This window comes from Oncorhynchus kisutch, linkage group LG20 (assembly GCF_002021735.2).
Source record: "Oncorhynchus kisutch isolate 150728-3 linkage group LG20, Okis_V2, whole genome shotgun sequence".
NCBI classification, from domain to species: domain Eukaryota; kingdom Metazoa; phylum Chordata; class Actinopteri; order Salmoniformes; family Salmonidae; genus Oncorhynchus; species Oncorhynchus kisutch.
Window position 1 is genome coordinate 8,792,477 of NC_034193.2, and position 27,143 is coordinate 8,819,619.

General features: G+C 43.5%; 1 protein-coding gene across 1 annotated transcript; it reads left to right on the forward strand.

The window, feature by feature from the left end:
* The first annotated feature begins 4,725 nt into the window (after positions 1–4,725).
* LOC109866067 (glucagon-like peptide 2 receptor) lies at positions 4,726–26,175 on the forward strand. The gene is made up of 13 exons (XM_031799997.1): positions 4,726–5,579; positions 12,140–12,254; positions 12,479–12,583; positions 12,762–12,883; positions 13,022–13,128; positions 13,485–13,641; positions 14,829–14,988; positions 15,093–15,153; positions 15,320–15,386; positions 24,910–24,998; positions 25,088–25,226; positions 25,497–25,538; positions 25,653–26,175. Exons 1-13 carry the CDS (start codon positions 5,484–5,486, stop codon positions 26,019–26,021), a joined length of 1,629 nt encoding a protein of 542 aa, XP_031655857.1. The 5' UTR covers positions 4,726–5,483; the 3' UTR covers positions 26,022–26,175.
* The last annotated feature ends 968 nt before the right edge of the window (positions 26,176–27,143 follow it).

Sequence of the window (27,143 nt, forward strand, 5' to 3'; positions counted from 1 at the left end):
TCCATATGATCCACTGAATAGGCCAGGTATCCGTCCAGCTGTTTGGAGCTTTCTTGTGCTTGAGACATTTTCAAAGCAGAGAAGAAGTCCTCCTTATCTGATGAACTGGTGCCATCGCCTAGCTGCAGCAAGGGTTCTTCCAGGAGGTCCTTGATGTAGTCCATTCCTGAAATACAAGGAAGATGACAATAGACATCATGCAGTTGTGAGCCTACATTAATCCACCCCCCATCCAAGCAACAGGGCTAAGTAGGTTACCCATTGGACCTGAACCACAAAGTCCGGAATGTAGTTTAAATGGGTGGTTCTCAAATCTATGAAGTGTCAGAATGTACACTATAGACAGTTGTTTACGAATAATAAAATACTGTTAATTAAACACGTTGTCTGATGGTGGCGTCATGCTTTGTCCACGTTGTTTAGAACTTGGGGAGAAGCTGCGATCAGCTCAGGGTCGTGAAACACGCGGCTGAAGCTCTTCTTCAGTCCCAGTTGTAACACATCCACCAGAGGCTTTACAGTAATTCAGGGACAACTTTATTCAGTCCAGTTTTGTGATCAGCAGGTTGATAGTTGAAAGTAGCCACCCCATCTGGACATTGGTTTCAGCCTACAGGATGTTGATGGCCTTTGCGACTGGGCTCCATGGTGGCAGCATACTCTGTGAGGAAGGTGAGTTCAGCTGGATTGAACCTGTGAGAACAATATACATATATATATATATATATATATAATACTGTGTTTCCTAACCCTACACAAAGGGGAACACTAACCATTTCACCTGATTTAACTACAGTAATCAATGGCTGGATGAGTAGTTGACTAAATTGATCAATGATGGTCTATGGCTACAACATGTGAAACAGTTACTAGTCCCCAAGCAAAGAGTCAGGAAACACTGCAACAGATTTAGACAACATTCAAGACCTTAAATTATGACAAAATACTCCATAATCCTTAGTCACATTGGAACCTCAAAGTTTGTGCACAGAACTCTCTTTGTCTTTGACAATTCTTCTACAACCATGAACCAGGAGTTCAACCTTGTAGCATTCAGGCGCAGAATCTGGAGGTCGCAAGCATCTTCAACCGTATCGGCTGCAATTGTGGTTCTTCCACATTAGTTCCAAAATGGTTCGCACTTGCTGAATGTTGAACGGGACACTGTTTTTGTAAGATTCACTGATGTGGTCAACTCCTCTCATGGCCTCAGTCACCTTCTTCTTCATTCCTTGGAGGCTTCATCAATCCTGGAGCGCAAGTGTGGGCCTTGATAAGATCTTTGAGTTAGGCTGCAGATCCTGGACAAACTCTCTGAATGGTTCTTGTTCTACAACAGCGAATGGTTGGAGCCCTTGGATCACATACTTCACCACAGCTTTGTCGATGGATTTTTGAGACACTGTCTTCGGTAATGTGCTCTGCTTGATGGTGGATGGAGTTTTAGGGGAGTTTTCTCTTCAGTGTGTTTGCCGCCAGTTCTCTATACTTCTTAAGATGGTGTATATGCTTTCTCTGAAATAAGAAGAAGGAAAAGTGAAAGACAGTTACTTCGCTAGAAAACTACCATCACCAAATACTTGAGGTATAGGATACTAGTTTTAAAGCTATAAACAACACTAGCTAAATGTGAGTTTGTGACCACCGTTTAATATTACAATGAGGAAAAACATATGTTAATTGATCTAGCTGGTAGGTTACGTCAATAACTTAAGTCTACGGTAATTAGCAAGGTAAGAGCAACATTACTAACGACATGCCACAGGCTTTCAGTATATCCAGTGTCTATGTATGTGGATGACTCAACACTATACACGTCAGCTACCACAGCGACTGAAATGATAGCAACACTTAACTTTTTTGGGACTGGGGGGCAGAATTGAGTAGCTTGGATGAATAAGGTGCCCAGAGTAAACTGCCTGCTACTCAGGCCCAAAATCTAGAATATGCATATAATTACTAGATGTGGATAGAAAACACTCTGAAGTTTCTAAAACTGTTTGAATGATGAACTCATATGGCAGGCAAAAACCTGAGAAGAAATCCAACCAGGAAGTGGGAAATCTGAGGTTTGTAGGTTTTCAAGTCTTTGCCTATCCAATATACAGTGTCTATGGGGTCATATTGCACTTCCTAAGGATTCCACTAGATGTCAACAGTCTTTAGAACCTTGTTTCGGGCTTCTACTATGAAGGGGAGCGAATAAGAGATGTTTGAGTAAGAGGTCTGGCATAATGCCATGAGCTAAATCAGGCACGCGACCGTGAGAGCGAGCTGCATTCCTTTTCATTTCTAAAGACAAAGGATTTGTCCGGTTGAAACATTATAGAAGATATATGATAAAAACATCCTAAAGATTGATTCTAAACATCGTTTGACATGTTTCTACGAACTGTAATATAACTTTTTTGACTTTTCGTCTGAACTAAGTGATCGCACATTGTGCATTTGGATTACTGGGCTAAATGCGCGAACAAAAAGGAGGTATTTGGCCATAAATGATGGACTTTATCGAACAAAACAAACATTTATTGTGTAACTGGGATTACTGGGAGTGCATTCCGATGAAGATCATCAAAGGTAAGTGAATATTCATAATGCTATTTCTGACTTTTGTGACACCTCTCCTTCTTTGGAAAATAGCTGTATGTTTTCTGTGGCTAGGTGCTGACCTAACATAATCGCAAGGTGTGCTTTCGCCGTAAAGCCTTTTTGAAATCTGACACAGCGGTTGCATTAAAGAGAAATGTATCTATAATCCTATGTATAACACTTGTATCTTTTATCAATGTTTATTATGAGTATTTCTGTAATTTGATGTGGCTCTCTGCACTTTCACCGGATGTTTGTTTGAGACAATGCATTTCTGAACATAACACACCAATTTCAAATGAGGTTCGTGGACATTAACTTTAACTTTCGTGGACATTAAAGATTAACTTTATCGAGCAAAACAAATTTTTATTGTCTAACATGGACTCCTGGGAGTGCCATCCGGTGAAGATCATCAAAGGTCAGTGATTCATGGAAAATGGCCGTATGTTTTTCTGTGGTTAGGTGCTGACCTAACATAATCGCAAGGTGTGCTTTCGCCGTAAATACTTTTTGAAATCAGACACTGTGGCTGGATTAAGGAGAAGCTTATCTTTAAAATGGTATATAATACTTTTAATTTTAATTATGAGATTTCTGTTGTTTTGAATTTGGCGCCCTGCAATTTTATTGGCTGTTGGCGAGGTGCAAAGAGCTGCAGTTAGTCTCAGAATGGGCGGCAAGGAATACGTCCTAAATATTAAAAGCAAAAAAACTACAAGCATTTGATTTGGGAAAAATTCTTCACTGAACCCCAAACCTAAATCTTGTAATGAATAATGTGGAAATTGAGCAAGTTGAGGAGGCTAAACTGTTTGGAGTAACCCTGGAATATAAACTGCCATGGTCAAAACATATTGATACAACAGTAGCTAAGATGGGGAGAAGTCTGTCTAAATAAAGAGCTGCTCTGCATTCTTAACAGCGCTTTCAACAAGGCAGGTCCTACAGGCCCTAGTTTTGTCTCACCTGGACTGCTGTTCAGTCGTGTGGTCAGGTGCCGCAAAGAGGGACTGAGGAAAATTGCAATTGGCTCAGAACAGGGCAGCACGGCTGGCCCTTGGATATACACAGAGAGCTAACATTAATAATATGCATGTCAATCTCTCCTGGCTCAAAGTGGAGGAGAGATTGACTTCATCACTACTTGTATTTGTGAGAGGTATTGACATGTTGAATGCACCAAGCTGTCCGTTTGAACTACTGGCACACAGCTCAGATACCCATGCATACCCCACGAGCCATGCCACCAGAGGTCTCTTCACAGTCCCCAAGTACAGAAAAGTCTATGGGAGGTGCACAGTACTGCAGTACATAGAGCCATGACTACATGGAACTCTATGCCACATGAAGTAACTCATGCCAGCAGTACAATTGAACAACAATAATCAGTTTGTGCTGGCCGACCACGAGGTCAAGAGAGACAGAGCTGGCCCTGAAACAAGGTAAGGTGGCTGTCTCCTGGAAAGGCTACATGCAGTCAACACCAGGTTGCATAAGCTTACTACTCATATTAATGCACACATCCAATCAGGTGACAGACCAGTTAACTAGGCCTAAGATCCCTAGACTTAGCAATTGCAACAATATTACCAGGCTAGTAAATAGATTTCGTAACACATTTGTATATAAAGTCCTATTTTTTTTGTTAAACATACAAAGTAATACAATTTGGACAAAGTTGATTTGATTCAATATGTTGTATCATTTTGTCTGCACCGTCTGTACCAACAGTAGCACCACATGTTACCTTGGCTGCTAATCTATCCTGTGTGTTTGGACATGGCCACTGCAGCTCCTGCAGTGCGTTTGTAGATCCATTGGACCACACAGGGATCCCATTAGTGTCAAATACTGTTGATGAGGCCCTCTTACTGTGAGTTAACCACCCACATAAAACTGTCACTGAACTTGTAGCCCCATACATGGATCAGCATTGCACGCTTTACCACGAATGTGTTCGTGTGTGTATGGATGTTTGTGTGGGCGTAGGTGTTTGAGTTTGCATGCATTCATTCACGTCAGTGTGTGCGTTCCCCTCCTGGACTACAAAGTTAAAATAGCTCTCCCTTGTCTTATCTTGATTGGCTGGGAGAATGCTGGGCGGAGAAGGGGGGGCAGGCTGATGGGTGAGGAGCCACAGACGCTCTGTCGCTTTCAGGTCACCAGGGAGTACAGACAACGGAACCCCCGCAGGAGACAGTCTTTATCAAATACAAAGAAGCCGATGATAACTTAACTATACACCTGAGGGACAGAGGACAACTTTACTAACTCACGTGATCTAGATCAGAGGACAACTTTACTAACTCACGTGATCTAGATCAGAGGACAACTTTACTAACTCACGTGATCTAGATCAGAGGACAACTTTACTAACTCACTTGATTTTGGACAAAGGACAACTTTAGGAAATACTAAAACTAGGAGAGATGTAGAGAGCTTTACTAGACTGATCACATCTGGAAAAGGATTGTCATTGAAAGCCTCAAAGAAACGAAGAAGTGACTGGATATCTTAACAAAACACCTGTCAATCAAGAGAATACCACCTTTAACGCCCAAAACATTGAAGTTTTAAGGAAAGATTTACCTTCAGAATATCAACCACAACTAAAAGAAGTGAAACTCAGATCCTAAACAGGAGAGAAGCAGGCTCCATTTCTACCAGGAAGTTAAAGAGATTAACCTGAACAAATCACAAATGATCTTTAGCTGAAAAACCCACCGTTGCAAGAGGAGCCTACATAGAAGAGAGGACACTGCTTTTGGAAAAGACTTGTGTCCATGTGGAGTGTATGCGTAGACCTAAGACAAGGACAACTGTGAAGAAGGCATCGATGGCAGGCGGATCCAGGAAGTGCCACCCAGCGTGTATGTAAACAAAGTGCCATGCCCATGCTACGACCAGCCTGGCACAGAGGAGGGTGGGCACAAGGGAGTACCACAGTCTCTCCCTTACTCATACTGCTCCTCTCCAGTCTGCAGGTAAAATGGTCACCAGTTTTGGAACCTATGTGACCTCTTCCTAACAACTCGTCCTACTTGTTTCCTCTGTCAGCTCTCAAAGAAGGGCCAGTAAAAAATATCCATATAGATGTTCTGTAAAATATGGCAAAAATAATATTCTGTAAATTATGGCAAAAATAATATTCTGTAAAAAAACTAAAAAGAAATGTGTTGAAGTAATCTCACAAATAATCCAATGTGACAACAGAAAAACATAGATTTCAGTTTATCCACTATCGGATTTAGGTGAGAGGATGAGTTGCTACTGTTGGACTGTAAAACCCATAAACTATCTTACTGACTCGGTGAGATGATAAGCCCTGAATTTGTGGTATTTAATACATTTTGTACAGGTATGCAACTGGGATAGGCAAGAACACGGGAGTTGCTTAGCAACGTGGCTATATGATAATGTACTGGATTGAATGGCATGGTAAACATATGGCCATAGATATCACTCCAGACATGAATATTATCACAAAATCTGCTGTCGCACACAAAATATACCGGAGCAGCCAGAAACGGACTTACAGTATACAGCACCTGCTGCATGCAGCAGGCAAAGCATGATTCTATCAGAGTAACTCCTAAATCTCTGCTTACTGTAAATACGTCCCTTAAAGGAAATGTTCACCCATTTTGAATGTTATGTTGTTTCTGTGCATCTCTGAGTGATGTTATATCCATTCCCTGGGTCATTTCATGTTTTCATGTGTATCTGAGTGATGTTCTATCGATTCCCTGGGTCATTTCATGTTTTCATGTGTATCTGAGTGATGTTATATCCATTCCCTGGGTCATTTCATGTTTTCATGTGTATCTGAGTGATGTTCTATCGATTCCCTGGGTCATTTCATGTTTTCATGTGTATCTGAGTGATGTTCTATCGATTCCCTGGGTCATTTCATGTTTTCATGTGTATCTGAGTGATGTTATATCGATTCCCTGGGTCATTTCATGTTTTCATGTGTATCTGAGTGATGTTATATCCATTCCCTGGGTCATTTCATGTTTTCATGTGTATCTGAGTGATGTTATATCCATTCCCTGGGTCATTTCATGTTTTCATGTGTATCTGAGTGATGTTATATCCATTCCCTGGGTCATTTCATGTTTTCATGTGTATCTGAGTGATGTTATATCCATTCCCTGGGTCATTTCATGTTTTCATGTGTATCTGAGTGATGTTATATCCATTCCCTGGGTCATTTCATGTTTTCATGTGTATCTGAGTGATGTTATATCGATTCCCTGGGTCATTTCATGTTTTCATGTGTATCTGAGTGATGTTATATCGATTCCCTGGGTCATTTCATGTTTTCATGTGTATCTGAGTGATGTTATATCGATTCCCTGGGTCATTTCATGTTTTCATGTGTATCTGAGTGATGTTCTATCGATTCCCTGGGTCATTTCATGTTTTCATGTGTATCTGAGTGATGTTATATCCATTCCCTGGGTCATTTCATGTTTTCATGTGTATCTGAGTGATGTTATATCCATTCCCTGGGTCATTTCATGTTTTCATGTGTATCTGAGTGATGTTATATCCATTCCCTGGGTCATTTCATGTTTCCATGGGTATCTGAGTGATGTTATATCCATTCCCTGGGTCATTTCATGTTTCCATGGGTATCTGAGTGATGTTATATCCATTCCCTGGGTCATTTCATGTTTTCATGTGTATCTGAGTGATGTTATATCGATTCCCTGGGTCATTTCATGTTTTCATGTGTATCTGAGTGATGTTCTATCGATTCCCTGGGTCATTTCATGTTTTCATGTGTATCTGAGTGATGTTATATCCATTCCCTGGGTCATTTCATGTTTTCATGTGTATCTGAGTGATGTTATATCCATTCCCTGGGTCATTTCATGTTTCCATGGGTATCTGAGTGATGTTATATCCATTCCCTGGGTCATTTCATGTTTCCATGGGTATCTGAGTGATGTTATATCCATTCCCTGGGTCATTTCATGTTTCCATGGGTATCTGAGTGATGTTATATCCATTCCCTGGGTCATTTCATGTTTCCATGGGTATCTGATTGATGTTCTATCCATTCCCTGGGTCATTTCATGTTTTTTTTTATTTTTAACCTTTATTTAACTAGGCAAGTCAGTTAAGAACAAATTCTTATTTTCAATGACGGCCTAGGAACAGTGGGTTAACTGTCTGTTCAGGGGCAGAACGACAGATTTGTACCTTGTCAGCTCGGGGGTTTGAACTTGCAACCTTCCGATTACTAGTCCAACGCTCTAACCACTAGGCTACCCTGCCGTGTGTATCTGAGTTATTGGCGTTCAAGCAGGCAGAGATCCGGCCGGTATGACGTAGCACTGTGATAAAGTCTCTCTCACTACACTGGAAGTGTATAGGAATACGAGTTTTAGATAGTTAAAGCATCTATCATACATGTCAGAATTCAATACTGGCCGATGTCATAACGCAATAGGTTGTCTTCTCTTGAATGAGCCATTGATCATATTTTTGTGATATTCCTACCTCAAGAAATGTTTTCTTTAACAGAGGGTCTGGTACATTTTTCCCATTTGTCTCTCTTTAGTCCAGGCCGCATTTCATGGTGCCATTGTCAGAGATATTACAGAAAGGAGATAAGAATCCAATGAATGGAGGAAGGTATAACGCCCCATCCTGCAGGCTGTCGGCCAATCACGTTCACGTTGTCATGCTGCGTCACACAGTTGCTAAGCTAATTATCACGCAATCCCTTCTCAAAGTCAGGTTATATGTCGAGAAACGTGCCTATTTTCCTCAAAAGTATGTAATGTTACGATTCTAAAGCTATGCGATACTACATATAGCAAGTTAATTATCTCACATTGCGGAAAATATTTGTAATGTTGTATTTCTTGTTGATGAAATTAGTGCTAATGTTGGGTTTTTGAGCTGACGCCCAATAGACTCCCATTCCTTCCTTGAAGGGGAGCGCTCCTTGTCCCAGAATTGCCTAAAATGCACCGGGCTGCCCATTGACGTAGAATGGGCAATGTTTCCCATCGCCTCAAAATGTATATCTGCAGTTGCAAATGTTAGGCTCCACTCTGTGAGGCACATCAATTTGCAGGTTGAACATGGTGAGACTGTAGACTCCTAAATTGATAGTGCTGTTTGTTTAGGCCAATTTACAGCTAACTAGCTACTACATGCTGATATTGTCTTTGGTATTATTGTGTGTAGCTACGTTTGCTAGCTGGCTAGCTAACTAACAAGCCAGCCCATAGAGAGAGCATTGCATTGTGGATTTTGTAGTCGACTTTAGCTGTAACAGATTTCCACAACGATTTGCCATGTTGCGACCAACCTTCAAACTCGAAAATGAAACATTTGTTTACAACAATAGAGATATCTCACATTTTACTCCCAGGTTCCTAAATTACATCAGCACTCTCTCCAAATCTATAACTGAGTTAAGCTCAGAATCCTTAAGTTTCTTGTGGATTTTAAATCATATTTCTATAAGGTAGAGGAGAGCCCATGTATTTTCTTTTCACCCCAGATAAAAGTAGAGACCAACACAAACTCTCTCTCTCGTCTGTGATATCTGCTGTCCAGACAACCTGATGATAAGAGACAAACAACCTGATGATAGGAGACAGACAACCTGGTGGTAGGAAACAGACAACCTGGTGGTAGGAAACAGACAACCTGGTGGTAGGAAACAGACAACCTGGTGGTAGGAAACAGACAACCTGATGATAGGAAACAGACAACCTGATGATAGGAAACAGACAACCTGGTGGTAGGAAACAGACAACCTGATGATAGGAGACAGACAACCTGATGGTAGGAGACAGACAACCTGATGATAGGAGACAGACAACCTGATGATAGGAGACAGACAACCTGATGATAGGAGACTGACAACCTGGTGGTAGGAAACAGACAACTTGATGGTAGGAAACAGACAATCTGGTGGTAGGAAACAGACAACCTGGTGGTAGGAAACAGACAACCTGGTGGTAGGAAACAGACAACCTGGTGGTAGGAGACAGACAACCTGGTGGTAGGAAACAGACAACCTGATGGTAGGAGACAGACAACCTGATGATAGGAGACAGACAACCTGATGATAAGAGACTGACAACCTGGTGGTAGGAAACAGACAACTTGATGGTAGGAAACAGACAACCTGGTGGTAGGAAACAGACAACCTGGTGGGACGAGACAGACAACATGATGGTAAGAGATAGAATGGGTAATTGAAGTGTTAGACTGTCAGGGAGCTCTTATCAGACAGAGGAACAGGTGGTGGTGTGTAGGGGAATAGAGTGGGTCATTGAAGTGTTAGACAGTCAGGGAGCTCTTATAGGATAGAGGAACAGGTGGTGGTGTGTAGGGGATAGAATGGACAGGCACATGGAGGATACACAGCTCAAGATTGAGATATGTATCCCTACTGGAGAGTGAAGGCAAGGCAGGGAATGTTAGTCAGAGATAGAGTACCACACATAGAAATAGAATCCATTGGATGGTACTACACCCCACCCGTGGAACGACAGATTATAAATAGGAAACTTTGATTCTCTGTTTATCTTTAAAAGGGAAGAGAAGGGTTGGTCTGTCACAAGAATCAGAAGAGAAGGGTTGGTCTGTCACTAGAATCAGAAGAGAAGGGTTGGTCTGTCACTAGCATCATAAGAGAAGGGTTGGTCTGTCACTAGAATTAGAAGTGTTGGTCTGTCACTGGGATCAGAAGGGTTGGTCTGTCACTAGAATCAGAAGAGAAGGATTAGTACAGTGCCTTGCGAAAGTATTCGGCCCCCTTGAACTTTGCGACCTTTTGCCACATTTCAGGCTTCAAACATAAAGATATAAAACTGTATTTTTTTGTGAAGAATCAACAACAAGTGGGACACAATCATGAAGTGGAACGACATTTATTGGATATTTCAAACTTTTTTAACATATCAAAAACTGAAAAATTGGGCGCATCAGTTGATGATGACCGAAAGTTGTTATGTTGTTGTTATGTTGATGTTAAGAAACGGGGCTTGGCGGGTCATGTTTCGGAGGACGCATGACTCCACGTTCGCCTCTCCCAAGCCAGTTGGGGAGTTGCAGCGATGAGACAAAATCATAATAACGAAATCTGGGAGAAAAAGGGAGTAAAAAGGACACTGCCCAAGCATGTGTTAAGATATCTTAAGTTTTGGACCAAGATCATGAAAATGCAGGCAAGAACCCAAATCTGATTTCCTTTTTATTTCCAATCTTCTTCTTTTTTGTCCACACATAGTTTTACATGTGACCTGAATCAGATTGATGTAGCATCTGAAGGAGCACACAAATGCAACGCTAATTTCCCATCTCTGTTTGCTTTACATTTTGGGGTGGTTGTCATGGCAACGACATCTCATGTGCAATGAAACTACTTATTTCCCCAATTATTGGCAAAAGATTTGATCTAATTGGTCGAAAAATACCAATTAATCGGGTTAAATATCTGAATTGGGCAGCCATATGGAAGCGGTATAAATTGGAAATTATAAGATCAGATTTTATGTGTTTTTATGTTGTTGTTGCTGAAAAAAATCAGATGGGTAACAGATATGCACATAATTGATGAAAGATCTGAATTGGGCTGCCTGTGTACATGCAGCCTAACTGAGGCACTGCTGGTTAAATCTCCCAACTTTATTTCTCCCCTCAGAGTAAATGATACCGGTTTATTTATTTCTAGTAGTATAGACCACATGATATTATGGGCTCGATTCAATCTGTATATCACCGAAGTTCAGCGTGTTCGCGGAGACTGCATTCACAGTTAAAGACCCAGTTTAGTGAAAAACATGATTTCCTGTGTTTTATATACATTTCCACACTGAGGGTGGAATTATACTGTGAAATTGTGAAAATTATAATCATGACTTTTTATTGTATTTGAAAAGACCGCCTGAATTCATTGTATCCTGTTTTCGAGGGGTGGAGTTTAGGTCACCAGGTGATAAATTAGGTGATAGACCAATAAGGAAAGTTTCAAACCTCTGCCAATAACAGCTACCCTTCCCCATTCAGACCACTCCCAGACAGACAGTCCTGGCAAAATGATTTGTCTTTGCCAAGAAGCTTTTTTTGTTTTTACAATCACAGTAAGGTACTTCATTTTTACCCAGAAATAATTTGATATTGAGATAAAAATGGCTGCAATGGACCTTTTCACCCTGGATATGTTGTTGTTGCAGCTCAATCGGAAATTACCTGTACATTTCAATTGCGAGATAGCGCTGAAATTCGGCGACACGGATTGAATTGAGCCCTAGGTTTGTGAAATTGCCTAAACAGACTCCTAAGACGATTGAGGTTGAGCAGTTAGATACCTCAGTGTGAATTCTACTCAAACACTGCCATCTTGTGGACTCTCACTCCAACCACATACCCCTCTGTCTTCCTGACACATTGTGGGGGGCCGGGGGTGGTACACGTTAATAGTTTATCATGGACTATTCTTTTGGGATTTTCTTATTTGACATGAAAGGTGGTGGTTCTGTGATTGATTGTGTTGTATTTTCATTAGGATCCCCCATTAGCTGATGCCATGAAGCTGACACTTAAAGAGTTGATCTCTAAAAGGAATGAATATAGGGAGAACTGCACCAGGATTTTAGCAGAAAGCTACTTCTCAGGAACTGGTGAGCAGTTTTGTTTTTGGCCCTGGCCACTTGCATGTATCATTGTAGCATGTTTCTGCTCCAATGTGTATTGTAATTGTACTGCAGCCAGACTGTCAGTGCTGCAATTAATCTGTATGGAAATTCATTTTAAGTTTTAATTAATTTTGAGATAAGCAGTAGCACTTTTTTAATCATGTACTTTTCAGTTTGCCTCTTTACTCTGTCCTTGTTTGTCCTTTCAGGAACCTACTGTAACGGGACGGTTGACCTATTTGTGTGTTGGCCCCACTCAGCTCCTGGTAACGTGTCAGTGCCCTGTCCTTCTTACCTCCCCTGGGTCACAGAGGGTGAGTCTCCAGGCTTCGTATCACACACGTTCCATATCCATTATGTCACGTGATGGCACAACATGACATGATACCATTTCTACCAAAGTAGAAAGTTAAACCTATCTTCCAACACGGTTAGCTTGTGAGCACATCTCTCATAACCAATCTATTGGTTCCTCTTCTTTTCCTGACCCAGATGACTCCAGGAGTGTGTACAGGCAGTGTCTGTCCAATGGGAGCTGGCGACTCCAGGAGAATTCTTCAGAAGCCTGGCGGGACCAGAGAGAATGCGATGAGAAACGTTTCTTTGAAGCCGAGGTGAGAGAAAGGCTGTGAGGAAACCTTTGGAAAAGGCCTTGTAACCGAATTGTCAAACATAAATCCAGATAAAAAGCAGAACGTTCCGTCGAGGTCAAAGGTCACCTCTTTTACTTTTGTTTGTCTGTTGTTTTCCAGGAGAATGAGGTGTTTCGCCAAGGAGCACTGAGGGTTATCTCCATCGTCGGCTACGCTCTGTCCCTCTTCTCCCTCTCTCTGGCCACTCTCCTCATGGGCATTCTCAGGTCAGTGTCAAGGGGTCAGCATCAACAGCTTAGACACATGTTGATGATGGTTATGATGAATTCTACTACGGTTGGGCGATGACATGATTGCAAATGAATGACATTCTCCTTAGTCACGGCATCGATTCAAACCCACTAGTCAGTGTTCAATGTCAGTGTATAATATGTAATGGATATCAGGGGAGGTAGAATAACAAGATCACAGATGTTGTCGATCACTATAAATGACATTATAACAACTACGTTGGATTGCCTATGTACTAGGCACTTATCTTAATCACATAATAACAAAATCAACTTCCACGCTAAATAGTCAGTGGTGGTTTTGAGTCAATGCCAACCTCTGTCTCTTCCAGGAAGCTCCACTGTACGAGGAACTACATCCACATGAATCTGTTTGTGTCGTTCATGATGAGAGCCATAGCCGTTTTCGTAAAGGAGATCGTTTTACATGTCATGTACACCAAGCTACCCATTGACGACCCAGGGTGGAACTCATACTCCAACTCAGTGGTATTCATCTCCTGCAGAGAATTTAATTAGAAATTACCTTCAGAATATTTATTTATTATGATATAAGCTTAAAATGGCCAGAAAAAATAACTTTCTTCTGAAACTCGTCAGTCTATTCTTGTTCGGAGAAATGAAGGCTATTCCATGCGAGAAATTGCCAAGAAACTGAAGATCTCGTACAACGATGTGTACTACTCCCTTCACAGAACAGTGCAAACCATCTCTAACCAGAATAGAAAGAGGAGTGAGAGGCCCCGGTGCACAACTGAGCAAGAGGACAAGTACATTAGAGTGTCTAGTCTGAGAAACAGACGCCTCACAAGTCCTCAACTGGCTGTTTCATTAAATAGTGAAGGGTGTAGTACACAGCGTTGTATGAGATCTTCAGTTTCTTGGCAATTTCTCACATGGAATAGACTTCATTACTCAGAACAAGAATAGACTGACGAGTTTCAGAAGAAAGTCTTTGTTTCTGGCAATTTTTAGCCTGTAATCAAACCCACAAATGCTGATGCTCCAGATACTCAACTAGTCTAAAGAAGGCCAGTTTTATTGCTTATTTAAACAGGACAACAGTTTTCAGCTTTGCTAACATAATTGCAAAAGGGTTTTCTAATGATCAATTAGCCTTTTAAAATTATAAACTTGGATTAGCTAACACAACGTGCCATTGGAACACAGGAGTGATGGTTGCTGATAATGGGCCTCTGTACACCTATGTAGATATTACATAAAAACATCTGCCTTTTCCAGCTACAATAGTCATTTACAAAGTTAACAAAGTCTACACTGTATTTCTGCAGTGTAATTTACATTTTACAAGGCAGTGTAATGTATATAGTTAAGGCAGTGTAATGTATATATTTAACAAGGCAGTGTAATGTATATATTTAACAAGGCAGTGTAATGTATATATTTACCAAGGCAGTGCAATGTATATAGTTAAGGCATTGCAATGTATATAGTTAAGGCATTGCAATGTATATAGTTAAGGCAGTGTAATGTATATATATAACAAGGCAGTGTAATGGATATAGTTAAGGCATTGCAATGTATATAGTTAAGGCAGTGTAATGTATATATTTAACAAGGCAGTGTAATGTATATATTTAACAAGGCAGTGTAATGGATATATTTAACAAGGCAGTGTCATTTCTAATATTGAATAGTCTCTCCTCTTCCTGTAGATAGCGGTGGTATGTAAGGCCTCCCGGATGTCCATGGAGTATTTTGTAGCCTGTAACTACTTCTGGCTCCTGGTGGAAGCCATCTTCCTCCACACTCTCCTCTTCACCGCCGTCCTCACCAAGAGACGGCTGCTCAAGAGATACATGCTCATTGGCTGGGGTCAGGTTCTAATGTTTCAAAGACCTGTTCATTGGCTAGGTTAAGGATCTAATGAAGATAGATTAACAACTACAGCAACAAAATACTCTTTGTTCTTCCTAAAGGTACTCCATTCGTGTTTGTGGTGCCATGGACAGTTACCAAAGTTTTATTTGAAAATGAAGGGTAAGTATTTTGGGAGCATTTCCTCTCATTTCAACACTTCTGATCATATTTCTGGCTTTTCGCATAAAGTAATCAATCAGTAGTGATCTGTGTAATTACCCAATACGTCTATGCTATAGGCTGATACATCAGGCCTAAATCTGGTTTGAATATCTTCTGTCCTAAGGTGCTGGGCCAATCAGGATAGATGGATCTGGTGGATAATAAGAGGTCCGATCACTGTATCTGTGTTGGTGAGTAGCTGCCAACCAGGGCCGTGCACGGACCTTGGAGAGAAAGGTGCTCAAAGTGAAAAACAGCCCCCCCCCCCAAAAAAAAAAAACTGTTGACTTAATTTTCTTACATTCAAAGCTAATTAAGCCAAATGAGTGTGTATATATACAGTACCAGTCAAAAGTTTGGACACAGCTACTCATTCAAGGGTTTTTCTTTATTTTTTAAAACTATTTTCTACATTGTAGAATAATAGTGAAGATATCAAAACTATGAAATAACACATATGGAATTATGTTGTAACAAAAACAGTATTAAACAAATTGATTCTTCAAAGTAGCCACCCTTTGCCTTGATGACAGCTTTGCAAACTCTTGGCATTCTCTTATCCAGCTTCACCTGGAATGCTTTTCCAACAGTCTTGAAGGAGTTCCCACATATGCTGAGCACTTGTTGGCTGCTTTTCCATCACTCTGCAGTCCAACTCATCCCAAACCATCTCAATTGGGTTGAGGTCTGGTGATTGTGGGGAACAGCCTGGAGGTGTGTTGGGTCATGGTCCTGTTGAAAAACAAATGATAGTCCCACTAACCGCAAACCAGATGGGATGGCATATCGCTGGAGAATGCTGTTGTAGCCATGCTGGTTAAGTGTGCCTTGAATTCTAAATAAATCATTGACAGTGTCACCAGCAAAGCATCCCCACACCATCACACCTCCTCCTCCATGCTTCACGGTGGGAACCACACATGCGGAGATCATCCGTTTACCCACTCTGCATCTCACAAAGCCACCCCGGTTGGAACCAAAAATCTCAAATTTGGACTCATCAGACCAAAGGACAGATTTCCACCGGTCTAATGTCTATTGCACATGTTTCTTGGCCCAAGCAAATTTCTTCTTATTATTGGTGTCCTTTAGTAGTGGTTTCTTTGCAGCAATTTGACCATGATGATTCATGCAGTCTCCTCTGGACAGTTGATGTTGAGATTTGTCTGCTCCAATCTGAAATGCAGTTAATTGATGATTTCTGAGGCTGATAACTCTAATGAACTTATCCTCTGCAGCAAAATTAACTCTGGGTCTTCCTTTCCTGTGGCGGTCCTGATGAGAGACAATTTCATCATAGCGCTTGATGGTTTTTGAGACTGCACTTGAAGAAACTTTCAAAGTTCTTGAAATTTTCCGCAATGACAGACCTTCATGTCTTAAAGTAATGATGGACAGCTTATTTGTATCACACCCTGATCTGTTTCACCTGTCTTGTGCTTGTCTCCACCACCCACCAGGTGACTCCTATTTTTATCCAGTATCCCCTGGGTATTTATACCTGCGTTTTCGGTTTGTCTGTTGCCAGTTTGTCTTGTTATGTCAAGTCTTACCAGCATTTTGCCCGTTTCTCCTGTTCTCAAGTTTTGTTTAGTAGTCTTCCCTGGGTCATATCCTGAATCGTGATAGTGTAAAGTGGTCATCATTGATCCAGCAGATTTGGACCATCTCTGCAACACTGTCTCTTCACAAGGAGCCACCATTGGAAGACATGAAGAGTTACTACATAACCTTGTGGAAGGATTCCACACCTTGGAGGAACACCATGACCATGCCATTAGTGCATTGTTGGATCAATTCCGCAGACTATCTATTAGGCAGGAAGCAACAATGGAAGCCTCCCAGACTCTCAGTAACCCCGCTACTAGCGGTGCTTCTTCCCATCCTACCACGGCTTCCCGAGAACCCCGCTTCCCCTTCTGAAGCGCTACACTGGGGATGCTGGAATCTGCTGGGTGTTTCTCTCCCAGTGCTCCTTCATTTTTGAGCTGCAGCCCTCTTCGTTTCCGTTGGACGATTCTAAGATAGCATATCTTATAATGCTGATGTGTGAGCAATCGCCGTAGGCTGGAGGATTTTGTGGCAGAAGTAAGGAAGGTTTTCGACTCTCCGTTGTCTGGGAGAGAGGCGGAAGCTACTTCAATTGCGTCAAGACTCCCATAGTGTGGCAGACTACACAGTAGACTTTCACACTTTAGCCGCAGAGAGTGCCTGGAACCCAGGATCCCTGTTCGACATGCTCCATCATGGATTATCGGAAGGAATAAAGGACGAGCTCGCAGCCCGGGAACTGCCATTGGACCTCGACTCTCTCATAGCCTTGACCATAAGGATCTATGGGCAACTACGGGAACGCAGTAGGGAGAGGATTGTCGTGGCTCCAGAGGCACAACCTCCTGATTGACTGGGCTATGGGTTCTATCATGGGTTGGAGCCCGTTCTGCCATGTGCATTGCCTCAAGGTGGCCTAGCCTGCCCCTGGCTGTCTTCCTGCGGACTTGGATAAAGCCTCGGCTCTCTCTGCCATTCCTGGGGAGTATCAAGACCTCCAAGAGGTTTTCAACAAGGCCCGCACCACATCTCTTCCTCTGCATCAACCCTATGACTGTGCCATTGACCTCCTCCATGGCACTACACCGCCTCGGGGGCGGCTTTAATTCCTGTCGGGTCTGGAGATCAAGACTATGGAATGGTACATTGAGGACTCTCTGGGGGCAGGGTTCATTCGTCCTCCTTCCTCCCCTGCTGGTGCAGGGTTCTTCTTTGTTGGGAAGGACAAAACCCTGCGCCCGTGTATCGACTACTGGGGCCGGGAAAGAACCGCAACCCGCTACCACTCCTCTCCTCAGCTTTCGAGCCTCTCCCGGGGCGACTGAATTCTCGAAGTTGGACCTTCGGAATGCCTAACATCTGATTTGGATAAGGGAAGGAGACGAATGAAAGGCAGCCTTTAACACAGCTAGCGGGCACTACAAGTATCTGGTTATGCCATTCGGACTGACCAACACTCCCGCAGTGTTCCAGGCTCTGATTAATGAGTGCTCCGTGACATGTTGAACTGGTTCGTGTTTTTCTACCTTGACAACATCCTTGTCTTTTCCTGTTCAGTTCAGGAGCATGTTCTCCACATCACACAAGTCCTGCAGTGCCTCCTTGAGAACCAGTTGTTTGTCAAGGCGGAGAAGTAAGAATTTCATCGTTCTGCTATCTCCTTTCTGGGATACGTCATTGCTGCCGGAAACATTCAGATGGATCCAGACAAGGTGAGAGCGGTGGTGTAGTGGCCCCAAACCACATCCAGAGTGCAGCTGCAATGTTTCCTAGGACATGCTAATTTCTACCGCTGCTTCATAAGGGTCTACAGCACCCTGGCTTCCCCCCTCTCTGCACTCACCTCACCCAATGTTCCGTTCACATGATCCCCAGCTGCTGCCTGGGCATTTTCAGATCTCAAGCATCGGTTCACTACAGCCCTCATCTTAATCCATCCGGACCCATCCCGTCTGTTCATGGTGGAGGTCAACGCCTCGGACGTTGGAGTGCGGACAGTCCTGTCCCAGCATTCTGCCCAGGACGAAAAGCTGTATCTCTGCCAGTTTTCTTCACTGGCTAAAAAAGGCGGAACATCCATTCCTAGTGTGGACTGACCATAAGAATCTGGAATATCTCTGCACTGCCAAGTGCCTCAATTCAAGGCAAGCTCGTTGGGCTGTGTTCACTCGTTTCAATTTCACCATCTCCTACCGCCCTGGGTCCAAGAATGTGAAGCCTGATGCCCTCTCTCGCTTGCATAGCTCCGCTGCTACTCCGTCTGACCCAGAGACCATCCTCCCTACCTCCTGTTTAGGCTCGAGGGGCCCGGCTAAACGGTTGTTCGTCCCGGATTCTGTCTGGTCCCTGGTCCTGGAATGGGCTCATTACTCTAATCTAACCTGCCACCCCGGCTCCCGCCCATACCCTGGCCTTCCTCCGACAAAGTCTTTGGTGGCCCACTATGTTTTCTGACATTCATCGCCGCATGCATGGTGTGTGCTCAGAATAACACTCTGCGGCAAGCTTCGGCCTGGCCTCCTTCAACCACTCTCTGTTCCTCATCGCCCCTGGTCCCATATATCCTTGAGCTTTGTCACTGGTCTCCCTCCATCTGATGGCAACACCACCATCCTTACAATGGTAGATAGGTTTTTCCAAAGCTGCCCACTTCATCCCCCTTCCAAAGTCACCCTCAGCCAAGGAGACGGCTCAACTCATGGTAAGTCTTCTGAATCCATGGACTTCCAGTTAACATGGTCTCCGATTGTGGTCCTCATATCTCGTGCCGATTCTGGAATGCTTTCTGCAACATCATTGGGTCGTCGGCCAGCCTGTCCACGGGGTTTCGTCCTCAATATAACGACCAGTCGGAGCATGCCATTCAGGACCTGAAGACAACTCTTGGTGCCTCTTCTCGGCCAACCCCACCACCTGAAGCCAGAAACTTGTGTGGGTGGAGTATGCCCTGAATCCCATTCCCTACCCGGCCACTGGTCTCTCACTTTCACCCCGCTTAATTGGCCCTTTCCCATCTCTAAAGTCCTTAGCCACACTGCTGTTCATCTTCTGTTGCCCTGCACCCTCCGTATACATTCCACTTTCCATGTGTCTAGAATTAAACCTCTGTCTCACAGCCTTTTCTCTCCTGTTTCCAAGCCCACTCCTGTCTCCCGTCTTATTGGCGGCTATCTGGCATACACAGTGAGGCACCTCCTGAGTGTTTGACCTCAGGGCAGGGGATTCCAGTACCTGGTTGACTGAGAGGGTTATGGCCCGACCACCAACACCCCGGTCAACCAGGTACAGTTGAAGTCGGAGGTTTACATACACTTACATTGGGGTCATTAAAACTCGTTCTTCAACCACTTCACAAATTTCTTGTTAACAAACTGTAGTTTTAGCAAGTCGGTTAGGAAAAAAAAAGTCATTTTTCGAACAATTGTTTACAGACAGATAATTTCACTTATAATTCACTGTGTCACAATTCCAGTGGGTCAGAAGTTTACATACACTAAGTTGCCTGGGCCTTTAAACAGCTTGGAAAATTCCAGAAAGTTATGTCATGGCTTTAGAAGCTTCTGATAGGCTAATTTACATAATTTTAGTCAATTGGGGGTGTACCTCTGGATGTATTTCAAGGCCTACCTTCAAACTCAGTGCCTCTTTGCTTGACATCATGGGAGAATCAAAAGAAAACAGCCAAGACCTCAAAAAAAGAATTGTCGACCTCCACTAGTCTGGTTCATCCTTGGGAGCAATTTCCAAATGCCTGAAGGTACCACGTTCATCTGTACAAACAATAGTATGTAAGTATAAACACCACAGGACCACTCAGCCATCATACCGCTCAGGAAGGAGAAGCGTTCTGTCTCCTAGAAATTCATGTATTTTGGTGCGAAACGTGCAAAGCAAATCAAATCAGGTGCAAACAGCAAAGGACCTTGTGAAGTTGCTGGAGGAAACAAGTGCAAAAGTATCTATATCCACAGTAAAACGAGTCCTATAACCTGAAAGGCCGCACAGCAAGGAAGAAGCCGCTGCTCCAAAACTGGCATAAAAAAGCCAAACTACGGTTTGCAACTGCACATGGGGACAAAGATCATACTTTTTGGTGAAATGTCCTCTGGTCTGATGAAACAAAAATAGAACTGTTTGGCCATAATGACCATTATTATGTTTGTAGGAAAAAGGGGGAGGCTTGCAAGGACAACAAAGTCAAGGTATTGGAGTGGCCATCACATTCCTATAGAAAATGTGTGGGCAGAACTGAAAAAGCGTGTGCGAGCAAGAAGGCCTACAAAACTGACTCAGTTACACCAGCTCTGTCAGGAGGAATGGGCCAAAATTCAACCAACTTATTGTGGGAAGCTTGTGGAAGGCTTCCCAAAATGCTTGACCCAAGTTAAACAATTTAAAGGCAATGCTACCAAATACTAATTGAGTGTATGTAAACTTCTGACCCACTGGGAATGTGATGAAAGAAATAAAAGCTGAAATAAATCATTCTCTCTACTATTATTCTGACATTTTATATAAAAAAAGTGATCCTAACTGACCTAAAACAGTGATTTTTCACTCGGATTAAATGTTATGAATTGTGAAAAATTGAGTTGAAATGTATTTGGCTCAGGTGTATATAAACTTCCGACTTCAACTGTATGTGCTCAGATGGGGGGGAGGCACTGTTGCCATTTCGTCTTGTTTTGTCAGGTCTTATCAGCGGTTTTCCCATTTCTCCTGTTCTGCAGGTTTTTTTTTGTCTTCCTGGTTTTGACCTTTCTGCCTGTCCTGACCCTGAGCCTGCCTGCCGTTCTGTGCCTGATTGACTCTGCCTACGAACATCTGCCTGCCCTTTACCTGCCTCTTTGTTATAATAAATATTCTGAGAACCGTACTATCCGCTTCCTCTGTCTGCATCTGGGACATATCCTGAATCGTAATCATTTGAGCTGTTCTTGCCATAATATGGTATTTTACCAAATAGGGCTATCCTTCAAACTCATTAAGAAGGAAAGAAATTCCACAAACTAACTTTTTTTTTAAGGCACAACTGTTAATTGAAATGCATTCTGGGTGACTACATCATGAAGCTGGTTGAGAGAAGCTGTCATCCAAGGCAAAGGGTGGCTACTTTGAAGAATTTGATTTAACACATTTTAGCTTTCTACAGGATTCCATATGTGTTATTTCATAGTTTTGATGTCCACTATTATTCTACAATGTAGAAAACCCTTGAATGAGTAGGTGTGTCCAAATGCCTTTCAATCTGTCTGTCCCAGCTTTGATGCACCTGTACTGACCTTGCCTTCTGGATGGAAGCGTGGTGAACTGGCAGTGGCTCGGGTGGTTATTGTCCTTGATGATCTTTTTTGCTTTCCTGTGACATTGGGTGTTGTAGGTGTCCTGGAGGGCAGGTCATTTGCCCCCGGTGATGCGTTGTGCAGACCGCACCATCCTCTGGAGAGCCCTGCGCTTGTGGGCGGTGCAATTGCCGTACCAGACGGTGTTACAGCCCGACAGGATGCTCTCAATTGTGCACCTGTACAAGTTAGTGAGGGTTTTCGGTGACAGACACATTTTTTCAGCCTACTGAGGTTGAAGAGGTGCTGTTGCGCCTTCTTCACCACACTGTCTGTATAGGTGAACCATTTCAGTTTGTCAGTGATATGTACACAGAGGAACTTCAAACTTTCCACCTTCTCCACTACTGTCTCGTCAATGTGGATAGGGGGGTGCTCCCTTTGCTTTTTCCTGAAGTCCACGATCATCTCTTTTGTTTTGCTGACATTTGAGTGAGAGGTTATTTTCCTGACACCACACTCCACAGGCCCTCACCTCCTCCTTGTAGGCTGTCGCGTCGTTGTTGGTAATCAAGCCTACCACTGTAGTGTTGTTAGCTAACTTGGCGATTGAGTTGGAGGCGTGCATGGCCACGCAGTCTTGGTTGAACAGGGAGTACAGGAGAGGGCTGAGAATGCACCCTTGTGGGGCCCCAGTGTTGAGGATCAGCGGAGTGGAGATATTGATTCCTACCTTCACCACCAGAAACCGGCCCGTCAGGAAGTCCAGGACCCAGATGCACAAGGCGGGGTCGAGACCCAGGGTCTAAAACTTAATGATGAGTTTGAAGGGTACTATGGTGTTGAATGCTGAGCTGTCGTCAATGAACAGCATTCTTACATAGTATTCCTCTTGTCCAGATGGGATAGGGCAGTGTGATGGCCATTGCATCGTCTGTGGAGCTATTGGGGCGGTAAGCAAATTGGAGTGGGTCTAGGGTGACAGGTAGGGTGGAGGTGATATGATCCTTGACTAGTCTATCAAAGCTCTTCATGATGACGGAAGTGAGTGCTACATGGCGATAATCATTTAGTTCAGTTACCTTAGCTTTCTTGGGAACAGGAACAATGGTGGCCATCTTGATGCATTTGGGGACAGCATACTGGGATAGGGATTGATTGGATATGTCCATAAACACACCAACCAGCTGGTCTGTGTGTGCTCTGAGGACTGGGATGCCATCTTGGCCGGGATCATTGCGAGGGTTAACAAGTTTAAATGTTTTATTCATGTTGGTCACGGAGAAGGAGAGCCCACGGGCCTTTGGTAGCGGCCGTGTCAGTGGCACTGTATTGTCCTCAAAGCGCGCAAAGAAGTTGTTTAATTTGTCTGGGAGCAAGATGTCGATCTCCGCAACGGGGCTCGTTTTCTTTTTGTAATCCGTGATTGTCTGTAGACCCTGCAACATGCGTCTCTTTTTTGAGCCGTTGAATTGCGACTCCACTTTGTCTCTATACTGACGCTTTGCTTGTTTGATTGCCTTACGGAGGGAATAACTACACTGTTTGTATTCGGCCATGTTTCCAGTCACCTTGCCATGATTAAATGCAGTGGTACCATGATTAAATGCGGTGGTACGTGCTTTCAGTTTTGCGCGAATTCTGTCATCAATCCACGGTTTCTGGTTAGGGAAGGTTTTAATAGACAGACTGACCAGGTGAATCCAGGTGAAAGCAATGATCCCTTATTAATGTCACTTGTTAAATCCACTTCAATCAGTGTAGATGAAGGGGAGGGGACAGGTTAAAGAAGGACTTTTAAGCCTTGAGACAATTGACATATGGATTTTGTATGTGTCATTCAGATTGTCAGTGGGCAAGACAAAATGCTGAAGTGCCTTTGAATGGGGTATAGTAGTAGGTGCCAGGTGTACAGGTGTCAAGAACTGCAACATTGCTGGGTTTTTCAAGAATGGTCCACCACCCAAAGGAAATCCAGCCATCTTGACACAACTGTGGGAAGCATTGGAGTCACCATGAGCCAGCATCCACGTGGAACGCATTCAACACCTTGTATAGTCCATGTCCCAACAAATTGCAGCTGTTCTATGAGCAACTCCATATCAGGAAGGTGTTCCTAATGTTTGGTATACTCAGTGTATTGATTATTTTTCATGATTATTATTAATATATATATTTTTTAGCATAGGCCTTTATTTTCTGCAAAACCCCATTGTAAGCAAGCTTATAGCCTTCTGCTCAAAGAGAGAGCAAATAGGGGCGGGCTATCAACTGATAATGTAGATTATGGGAATCAGATTGTTTCAACAGGATAGCTAACTAACTAGTCTTTACCTGTGATTGGAGTTTATCCTGCTGCTGACATCTGCGTCTTAGGCCTACTAACAAATTGAAGCCTTCCATGTTCCTGACCGTGAGATGACCAATGCAACTCAAACGGGATCCGCTTCAACACTACGGTTTGGCGCCGGTATCTTCTCCAGGACGAGTGCAGTGCGTGTGCTCATCTATGGGCAGGGGAGGGGGACTGATACCTAACAACGTAACACAATGATAAATCATCCATCAAACCATATAGACTGACACACTGGGGGCATCAGTTCTCCTCAGCGTTCCAGTGATTTCTCACTGATTTCACACTGATTTTAGGATGTCTGTAAGATCAGTAGTTAGTAGAGACCAAGTGACATAGACTTCAGCCAGAGTAGTGGTTGTCATATGTAGTCATCAGCATATCTATAGGGCAGAATGGTTAGGGTGCACTGATGACAATAACATGGGGTTTCTGTTCTTTAAAGACACCGTTTTGACACACCAGACTAAAAACCTGGACATGTCTTACTGTTTTACAGAAACGTTTTTTAATTGATTTGTGTTGCAGGTCATTTTCTACATATTCATCAAAATACTAATGCTGCTGCTCTCAAAGTTAAAAGCAGACCAAGTGAGATTCACAGACTACAGATACAGGTACTGTTTCTCAAAAGGGTGACTGATCTGTTACAGGAGTAAAACCCCAGTACTGTCTGAATGCCGTAACACCTTTCCTTTCCTCTAAGCTTGGCCAGGGCTACACTAGTCCTGATCCCTTTACTGGGAATCCACGAGGTGGTTTTCACTCTCCTGATTGACGAGTGTGTGGAGGGAAACACCCGCTATGCCAGGAACGTCATCAACCTCACCCTCAGCTCCTTCCAGGTGAGAGCTGAGAACAATGGCCGCATGTCACAACAAGAACAATGGCCGCATGTCACAACAAGAACAATGGCCGCATGTCACAACAAGAACAATGGCCGCATGTCACAACAAGAACATAACAATGTTTTATTATGTTTCCATTGATTTATGTTCCTGTTGAGGATAGAAAAGAAAGCACCCAGATCCCATTGAGAACAACATTTAGTGGGAGAAATTTGTGGAAAATGAGCCAGTAGAGTAATGCCAATCACTGTCATACCTCTCTCTCAGGGATTCTTGGTTTCTGTGCTGTACTGCTTCGCCAATGGAGAGGTAGCTATCCACAAACTATCAGTTAAATGTACTGTAGTCTTAAGTGTTAGGCTAACAAATCATAATGGGAAATAATAAATAAATTAAACACCAACATAAATCTATTTTCTCCAGTTCCAGGCAGAGCTGAAGAAGCACTGGCAGCTCTTCCGGTTTACGAACCACTTCCAGGTCACGCCCTGTATTGACTACCGGAATGCGCCCCTCAAACACCTGTGGAAGTGCTCCAGAGGCCGACGCTCCCATCAAAACAAATCATATGAGGAGGAGGAGGGTGGGCCTGCCACACACTCACACCTGCTGCAGGTGGCCTGGCAGGGGGACGGAGGAGGGGGAGAAGGAGGGGCGGTGGCAGGGTGGAGAGGAAGGGGGAGAGAAATGGGAGGATTGGAGTTCCACACCAGGAAGAGTTTGTCAGGTAGTGACGGAGAGATAACGCTGGGAGAGACCATGGAGGAGATACTGGAGGAGAGCGAGTTCTGACCTCCTTTTCTCTCCAGAATGCTATGAACTGTTACGGGGCCTCGTTTCCTTATCAAATCAAAAATCTAATCAAATCAAATGTATTTATATAGCCCTTCGTACATCAGCTGATAACTCAAAGTGCTGTACAGAAACCCAGCCTAAAACCCCAAACAGCAAGCAATGCAGGTGTTGAAGCACCTTGGCTAGGAAAAACTCCCTAGAAAGGCCAAAACCTAGGAAGAAACCTAGAAAGGAACCAGGCTATGAGGGGTGGCCAGTCCTCTTCTGGCTGTGCCGGGTGGAGATTATAACAGAACATGGCCAAGATGTTCAAATGTTCGTAAATGACCAGCATGGTCAAATAATAGGTCTGGGACAGGTAGCACGTCCGGTGAACAGGTCAGGATTCCATAGCCACAGGCAGAACAGTTGAAACTGGAGCAGCAGCACGGCCAGGTGGACTGGGGACAGCAAGGAGTCATCATGCCAGGTAGTCCTGAGGCATGGTCCTAGGGACGGCATGAGCCAGTGACTCAGCCCCTGTAATATGGTTAGAGGCAGAGAATCCCTGTGGAAAGAGGGGAACCGGCCAGGCAGAGACAGCAATGGCAGTTCGTTGCTCCAGAGCCTTTCCGTTCACCTTCACACTCCTGGGCCAGACTACACTCAATCATATGACCCACTGAAGAGATGAGGCTTCAGTAAAGACTTCAAGGTTGAGACCGAGTTTGCGTCTCTCACATGGGTAGGCAGACCATTCCATAATAATTGAGCTCTATAGGAGAAAGCCCTGCCTCCAGCTGTTTGCTTAGAAATTCTAGGGACAATTAGGAGGCCTGTGTCTTGTGACCATAGCGTATGTGTAGATATGTACGGCAGGACCAAATCAGAGAGATAGGTAGGAGCAAGCCCATGTAATGCTTTGTAGGTTAGCAGAAAAACCTTGAAATCAGCCCTTGCCTTGACAGGAAGCCAGTGTAGGGAGGCTAGCACTGGAGTAATATGATCCAATTTTTTGGTTCTAGTCAGGATTCTAGCAGCCGTATTTAGCACTAACTGAAGGTTATTTAGTGCTTTTCTGGGTAGCCGGAAAGTAGAGCACTGCAGTAGTCTAACCTAGAAGTAACAAAAGCATGGATT

What these genes read in the sequence shown, in the direction of transcription:
- LOC109866067 (XM_031799997.1), top strand. Translation starts at nt 5,484, where the DNA reads ATGCCCATGCTACGACCAGCCTGGCACAGAGGAGGGTGGGCACAAGGG. An exon ending in CCTCCCCTGGGTCACAGAGG is followed by an intron (nt 12,584 to 12,761) that starts GTGAGTCTCCAG and finishes TTCCTGACCCAG; the next exon opens with ATGACTCCAGGAGTGTGTAC. An exon ending in AACGTTTCTTTGAAGCCGAG is followed by an intron (nt 12,884 to 13,021) that starts GTGAGAGAAAGG and finishes GTTGTTTTCCAG; the next exon opens with GAGAATGAGGTGTTTCGCCA.